The sequence below is a fragment of the Lissotriton vulgaris genome, chromosome 11 (genome assembly GCF_964263255.1).
Source record: "Lissotriton vulgaris chromosome 11, aLisVul1.2, whole genome shotgun sequence".
NCBI lineage: Eukaryota > Metazoa > Chordata > Amphibia > Caudata > Salamandridae > Lissotriton > Lissotriton vulgaris.
The window spans coordinates 95,376,343-95,384,971 of record NC_141699.1 but is presented as its reverse complement, the minus strand read 5'-3'; the positions used below and the strand labels follow the sequence as shown (position 1 = coordinate 95,384,971).

General features: G+C 42.2%; 1 protein-coding gene across 1 annotated transcript in view; it reads right to left on the bottom strand.

Annotated features, from left to right (window-relative positions):
• Positions 1-283: 283 nt before the first annotated feature.
• The window catches only part of MIF (macrophage migration inhibitory factor), a 37,253-nt gene continuing 28,907 nt past the window's right edge, over positions 284-8,629 (bottom strand). The window contains exon 3 of the mRNA XM_086942760.1: positions 284-482. Coding sequence (XP_086798886.1) covers positions 416-482 — 67 coding nt within the window. The 3' untranslated portion in view covers positions 284-415. The remainder of the gene's footprint in view (positions 483-8,629) is intronic.

The window sequence follows — 8,629 nt, the reverse complement described above, 5'->3', positions numbered from 1 at the left end:
ACCCCTTCTGTTGCCCCATGCCCGCTGAACTGAGGAGTCAGGGTTCCTAGCACTGGGATACCTCAGGGTGACTATGCGCTCTACAAAAATAAATAATAATAATAATAATAATAATAATAATAACACTGCCATGCATACACAAAATACAACACAAACCTATTTTAAAGCACTCTGCTTTCCCTTACTGTACGTTGGTTCTACTTCTAACTCTTACATTAATAATGACTGAACAGAATCCAAACATGGGTCTGAGCGACATGTACAAAGCGATGACACAAGCAGACAACTTCTTTCTGTACTTTATTTGTGTTATGTGTTGGTTTGGTCATAAATGGAAAAAGGAGGTATGATTCTCGGCTATGGGTCTAAGTAAGGTGCTGGTCCATTTAGGGCTACAAGGCAAGCAGGGGACGCGTTATGCAAAGGTGGACCCATCCCATCCTACGTTGGCTGCGTTCAGGTCAAAAAAGTTGATGTACACCCTAGAAGAGAGAAAAAGAACAGATTTTAACAGCACAATCAGCGTACGTTTTCCAGGTACACACAGTCCATGTTTCAGCCTTGCATTCCAGAATTTATAATTCTGGTATCAGATAATAATAAATAAAAAAAACACTTATATAGCACTCCAAGCCCTAGAATGTAAATAAAGAAACTTGGACTGGACGAGTTACTCACCAAAAAATTTACTAGACGAGTTACTCAATCATGCATCTGTGAACCTTTTAATATTTCAGATATACAATACATTACGTGGTTACCACCTAGGTTTAGGGATTATACTTCAATATGAATAAACCACAACATCCGTTTTATTGTATAGATATTCTTCCAGTAGCGGTGCAGGAACAGAGGATACAGTAGTAACACCTTATATCATCCATCCTTCAGGTACCATAAAAGAGTACTGTCCCAATACTCTACACCCTCAAGAGCATAACATGAGCACCTGCGACAGCTTGTTTACCTTGTCACTTCCTTTTTGGTAAGTTATAGCCGAATGGCCCCCCATTTATCTTGTGCCCCTGCTACTTCTGGCTGTGCTGCAGTCTCCGCTTTAATATTACACCAGGTCACTTTTTGTAGCCACCTCTTCAGATGGAGTCGGTCAGGTGATGGAAGTTCGGCATTGGACAGCTGCAGCATTACAGCATTCAGTCTTCTGACTGCCTTTGGGATCCAGGCTCCCATAATCGGGAAAGGTCTCTCACGCAATACTTTGCACCTCACGCCCCATTATCCCTCATTCTTCATTTTTTGAAGAACCGACGTCAATAATGCAAATTGTGTGGACAGTGCCAAGGTAGGTCGATGAAGTGTGCAAACTTGTACCTATGACAAGAGTGACCGACTCTAGAGTCAAAATGAATCAACTGGGCTGGAGTGTGATATATTCTGTATAGGATTCTGAAGTTTAAAAGTGTGTGCCTATAGTTAATGGAAACGCCTGCTCTCTGGGCACAGTAAGGGTGAGTAAGGATATCTTCTATGTTGGGTTTCCAAACCCTCATAGCAGGGGCAAACTTTTCTTATAATATTCTTAATATACAGGGGTAGGTGGGGCGCCCTTGACATGGCTCAGACCCTTTTTGATGGGCAGATCACAATCTGTATGGATGCCGCCATTTGTGTCTGAACTCAAAGTGCTGGAATTTGTGGCCACCCAAGGCTCTGCTCCAAGTCTGACTTTGTTCAATGTATTTATCTCGCCAATGGCATCTTTAGTGGAATCCTATGGCACTCAGATAATCTCCTACGCCAATGATATTCAGAAGAGCCTGACGTGGGGACGAAAATCTCTCATGTGCCCAGGACGGATTCAAATCATGCCTGTCGGCAGTGGCATTGGATGTCCCAGAGAAACCTCCAATGTAATGCAAGCAAAACTGAGGTTCTGTTTTTTTGGATCCCCACCTCTACTGTGGGGAGGGGAGATTTGGCTCAGTTTCTCTCCACCCCCATCGCTTTTGAAAGTTGTTAGGAATTTAGGTGTGAAATTTGACAGACACCTCTCCTTTAAACCACAGGTGGACAGCATAGTCGGGACATGCTTTGGCCTTCTGCGGATGCTGAGGATCTTTTCGTTTGTGCTACCTGCTGTTTGTCAGAAGTTGGTAATAATAGCCCTTATAATGTCACGGCTGGATCTGAAAAAACCCACAGCTGACCCCACCGAACTAAAAAACTACCGCCCCATCTCGCTCCTTCCATTTCCGGCCAAAGTCATCGAGAAAGCTGTCAACAACCAGCTCGCCGCCTTCCTCGAAGCCAACAAATCCCTCGACTCCTCACAGTCCGGCTTCCGAGCCAAACACAGTACTGAGACCGCACTCATTGCAGCAACAGACGACATCCGAACTCTACTGGACAATGGAGACACAGTCGCCCTCATCCTCCTCGACCTCTCCGCAGACTTCGACACAGTCTGTCATAATACCCTGTTACAACGACTCAGAAACATCGGAATCCAAGGAAAAGCACTGGAATGGATCACCTCATTCCTTGCCGGAAGAACTCAGAGAGTACGCCTCCCACCATTCAAGTCAGAGGCCAGTGAAGTCATTTGTGGCGTGCCACAAGAATCTTCTCTCAGCCCCACCCTCTTCAACGTATACATGAGCCCCCTCGCGACCATCGCACGCCAACACAACCTCAACATCATCTCCTACGCTGATGACACTCAACTGATCCTCTCACTCACCAAAGACCCAAACATCGCCAAAACCAACCTACATGAAGGAATGAAAGAGGTAGCCGAATGGATGAAGCATAGCCGTCTGAAACTGAATTCAGACAAAACAGAAGTCCTTATCTTAGGTACCTCCCCCTCCGCCTGGGACGACACTTGGTGGCTAGAGGCCCTTGGAAAAGCACCCATCCCGACGGATCACGCACGGAATCTAGGCGTCATCCTGGATTCCTCACTCTCGATGACCAGACAAGTCAACGCCGTCTCTTCATCTTGCTTCAACACTCTTCGCATGCTCAAAAAAACATTTCGCTGGATCCCCACCGAAACTAGAAAAACGGTCACCCACGCACTGGTTACAAGCCGCCTGGACTACGGAAACACCCTCTACGCCGGTACCACCGCAAAACTTCATAAAAAACTCCAACGCATCCAGAACGCATCAGCCAGACTCATTTTAGACATCCCGCGTATAGAACACATTTCTGGTCACCTGAAAAACCTCCACTGGCTCCCCGTCAATAAGAGGATAACTTTCCGCCTCCTCACCCACGCACGCAAAGCGCTTTACGAACTTGGACCCGAATGCCTCAATACACTTCTTTCCTTCTACACCTCCCCCCCCGCCAGCTGCGCTCTTCCAACCAAGCCCTCGCTGCTGTTCCCCGCGTCAACAAAACCACCATGGGAGGAAGATCATTCTCCTACCTAGCGGCCAAAACCTGGAACTCACTTCCCTTGCACCTTCGCCTCACTCAAAACCACCTAGCATTCAGAAAGCAACTTAAAACCTGGATATTCGAGAAGTAATTCCCCACCCCTCTTCAAGCGCCTTGAGACCCTCTGGGTATGTAGCGCGCTATATAAATTTATTGACTTGACTTGACTCTACTAGGGGTCTCCTGGAGTACCTCCTAAAGAGACTCCAGCTGGCAATAAATAAAGCAGCTTGGCTCTTGCTTAGGATTTCTAAGTATGCTTCTATTCAAAGTCATCTTAAGGAATTGCACTGGCTGCCCATCAAGGTGAGAGTGCAGTTTAAAGGACTGATGTTAGCACACAGAGCTTACTATGGACTTGAACCTGAATATCTATGTAAGAGGCTCCCGCAAGATCAGCCTTCTAGACCTTCGCTCAGCAAACAGTTTGTTAACTGTTGTTTCCAAAACTAGAAGAGAAGATGGGGCGATTCCTCTTTTGCTGTGTTGGCAACAAGCGGTGGAACTCTTTGCCCAGGCATTTTCAGGCGATCAAAGATGCAGGGTCTATCAAATGTAATTTGAAAAGTGGCTTTTTAATTCAGCATTTTAAGCTACCCAACATCAATCAGCATCTGCAGACCTATAGCGCCAGGACACGGAGTACCTGTGGGCTCTATAAATTCCGGTGACTGATTGGTTGATTTTCTGTCTGTATTCATCATGACATTAGGCCTAGCTATCCAGCCGGACTTCCTCGCATTAGTGGTCCTTGGGAAGGAAGGAGCATTGTTATGCAAGATGAGGGTGTGGGGCAGGGGCAATTTAAAAAAAAAAAAAAAAGGGGGGGGGGGGGGGTTGGGAAGGACTAGTCATCAGTGCTTAGTTTGAGCCGGTGGTTGTACGTTGAGCCTACCAGCACGAATATTTGGGGACGAGCACTTACTTTATACTATCTGACAAGCCCAAAGCAAGAGCGAAAAACAAAAAAAACAAAAAAGAAAAAGGAAAAGAAAGACAGGAAAAACAGTGACAACGGGAGAAAGCAGGGGCAAAAAAGCTGTCAAATAAATTGACAGGGAGTGCATGGGATTGGTCATCACTGGCTGCCTTTCATATTTTACCCATTAATCACTGCTGGTTAAACCACCCTCTTTGAATAGTGGAAAGGGCAGGAATCTCTTGTTTAAGTATCCGTGTCCTGTACTAGTCAGTTCACCTAAATTCAGCAAATCTCTAAAATGGACCTTCAGTGGAAAGATGAGTGGAAAGATCAGGATTATTCAGGAGTAGAATCAACTGCGATTACAGGAGGGTATATCATGCCTTAATGGTGGCTGTGACAGGATATATATGGTCTCCAAAGCAGGACATTTGTATGAATAATAACAATGTTTGTTGTTTGTCTAGAAGCACAAGAGGTGGTGGATAATACAAGCATATAGCACCAAGAGGTGGTGGATAATACAAGCATATAGCACCAAGAGGTGGTGGATAATACAAGCATATAGCACCAAGAGGTGGTGGATAATACAAGCATATAGCACCAAGAGGTGGTGGATAATACAAGCATATAGCACCTGATCAACATAAAAATACTATTCCAAATAAGACCCGGAGGGCACCTACTCATAAATTAGTGTAAGGAACTTCCATTTTAATCTGTATCGTTTCTCAGCTCAAATTAGGCACAGCATTGTGGTGTGAAGGTTGATAAAGACAGTTTGTTGGCATGGAATTGGGATATTAATAAATAGGTCCAAGAATTTGGGCAATACCAGCATTTTACTTAAGGCAATCCTACCCACCATAAAAATGGGCAAGTCAGCCCGCCTATCGGCCTATACGGATTACTTAATAATAGGCCCATAAAAATCCTGACTGCAACTTCTCTGGAGTTATGGCTCTTTAGCTAATATCTAACAGAATATAAATCGAAGTTCTCAGAGAGAAAAAATATCAAAGAAATCCATCAATCTTCCTTCTTCAGATTAAAAGCATTTTATTCAATTGTCCAATTTTCGATACAATTTCACTTCCTGGTAGTGTTCTCTCCAATTGCTTTCACAAATATTGCAGGATTAAAAAAAGCAGACATCCACCCACACGTGTTTCGCAATATAATCGTTTTTTCAGTGTGGATTTCACCAATTTGCCATCTGTATCCAACCTCTCAGATCTCCTTTACAATTCAAGATTAAAACAGTAGACCAGACCGTACAATATTATCCGATTAAACTCAACAGTACACACAATCCAACATTTCCAAAGTATTCACCAATACCCCACAACAAAGGCCTCTCCTCTTTATTGCAATACCACAGACACAACACAATCTTATACAATTCTGCTATGTACTTCTTGGATATATTATTCTCGAAGAGAACTTATTCATAGTACCTTCTATGGACTTGATCTGTGTGTTAATACATGCTGTATTTTACCAACTATAGGTAAATATCAGTACTTCTACTATCCTATATTTTATAATTATCCTATTTAATTCATCCTATTTAATTTACACACTTGTGATATGTAAGCAGAATTGTCCACAGGCTCGACATATTAACCCATGCTTGCAAACTTGACGTGATTTTAGTCTGGCCAGGGAACCAGCCCTCTATTTACAATTGATATGGTTAATGTACAATTTTATTCATGCTGTGTTCACAAACCGATACAATTATTGTAAACTAACAGTCCTATTCCATTCCCATAGATGCTACTGCATACTGAGAGCATGGATATCTGGGGCTATGATTGGTGTGTAGGACCTATTGTATGACATAAAATCAAGTTTTTAAATGTAATTCTAACGTCAATAGGTAATAATAAGACGCTCCGTCTTATTATCTCCACCCAACACTTAGACGGTCATGCCTGTACATGGTCTTATGATAAAAGTACTTCCTCTCTATTACTAATATGAATAAAGTTGTTTACTCATGTTCAGCTCACTATTATATTACTCATTTTAATGTAGGTAGGACCCATACTCGGTTCCAACTTCATCTATCAGGCACAGTACGTTTTTGGCCATCTAACTATTCACACAGTCGTTAGGTAAGCGACATTGTGCCCACTTGTAATCAGTAGCCTTCTATAGATTGTATAGATCATATGTCCTAACTGGCTGTTTTTTTTTAACGATTTCACTAAACAGCTAACAACTCAAATTGTTGGCAAAAAGAAGGGTTTGATGTCTAACAACTTTTTCTGTCTCACCCAAATACAAGTAACTTTAATAAGGTGAACATCATTTGATGATTAATATGCTATGCCCTTTCTCCCGCCTTACTCTTAAACTGATGAGACTGAGCTAGTTACTCTCGTTGTACTGGTGTAACTTTTCTACCAAAGATAAGGCTCTTTAACAGGTTTTCTTTTTAGTTACAGTTTTTTTCTCCGTATGTTTCAATGAATTTTCACTTGTCACCAAATACTTGGGGTAGTTTCACTTCTCTTTTTTGATAAGTTCTCTCATAATTTTTTTTTCCAAGCACGGACAATAAGTGTATGTATCTAGAGAGATTTTACTTCGGGATCTCTTGCATTACAGATATGGACTCACCCAGAGCTGCTGAACCAGACAGATATTGGCACTCGGACGCAAGGACCATATATATGCAAGTCATCTCTTATATGCCCTTGGACCATACACTGTGGAACTAAAATAGACTATATAAATGATATGGTTTGGTCACTCTTTTCAGAGGATACCTGCTTTGGATTGATGTATTCAGACCGACATATCAACCAGCTAATTTTCCTGTAACGCTTATCCTTAAATACGTTAAACAAAGTTACAAGACAACGGGTCTACTTTTGTTAGAGACTTCGCGTCTACAAACCAACTGTATTTACGGTTAGGTTGGTTTACGTTAATTTGTACTGCATTTCAGCATGGAGTTTAGACAACTTCTTTGGACTCTCCTCTTCCTTTTATTATTTTCGCCTTCTCTTACGGTTTGCAATTTGGTTACTTTCCCATGGTGGATTGAATCTATATTACTCAGTACAAACATTTGTTCTGTGATAAGTTTCACACAAGAAAATATGTAATCACATCCTTCCTATTCAGCACTGGTCCATCAAGCTTCCTGTCTGGTTGCACGTACTAAGTTAGTTTCTGTTTCCTCACGTTTCTGACTGCTATGTATTTACATAGGATTTCACAGCCTTGAAAAAGTCACTTTGTGACGAAATAAGTGTCGGCTGTAATCCAATATTGAATTTACAGACAGTTGTCTGTTCCAATACTGAATTTGCAGAAGATTACAAAATTTCCCTTTCTTCAATAAACATACAGTTGAAGCATTGCTATGAATCTTTAATATATGGATTTTCTACTATTATATGGACTTCCATTGGAGTGCTGTGGTATCTTTTGATGCATGGTATACAAATAGGACCTTGTGGCACATCCGATAGTAGGGCGTTTGATACCAACTGAGTACTCTCCCAAAATATTTTAAGTGTTTGCTATATTATACTCTTTCCACATATACATATGTACATAGAGGTGCGATTGAAAATCACTACTACCAAGCTGTAACACAGCAGCCGGTGTTCAGAATGTTTAATAACGAGTGAGACAGATTTGGGCTTCTATTGGTAAACGCCAATCACCTATTGGAGTGATATTCTGTAAATCAACAAGCCAGCAGTTCCATTGCAATCGCACACAGAAGCAGTGATAGTGAGCAACCTGGTTTAGTGCATTTACAAAAGAAAGAGGACAGGAGATATATGTGTCACTCTTGAGTGAGCTTTACTGTGGTTCTAGGTTTAATGCGTAATTAATCAATAAATTGACCCACATAATTTTGTATCCCTAGTCTGCTCAGTATTGTCTTCAAAAAGACCCACTCCAAGGAATCAAATGCATTCAGCGTCCAAAAACACAGAGGCAGCACCAACTCTCGGTTTATCGGAGGCAGCAGTGTAAACCGAGCAGATGGTCTGTGTGTTGTCATTCTATCCAGGGCAGAGCCTGTCTGATCTGCAAGTACTGGGTCCCACATTCCATCTGGAAAACTTGAGATCCGTCGAGATGGTATTTACAAAGTGTTCTATAGATTTACTCAGAACACTATCAGTGCACCCAAGTCAGACATGCAGCATCCCAGGTATTCCTGCGGTGGGGACCTTCACTGCATCCCTGCTACCTCAATCTTGACCAGCAGTACCCTATTCTACAATTCACAGACTACCACAGAACTGCCAATGCACCTCAAAACTG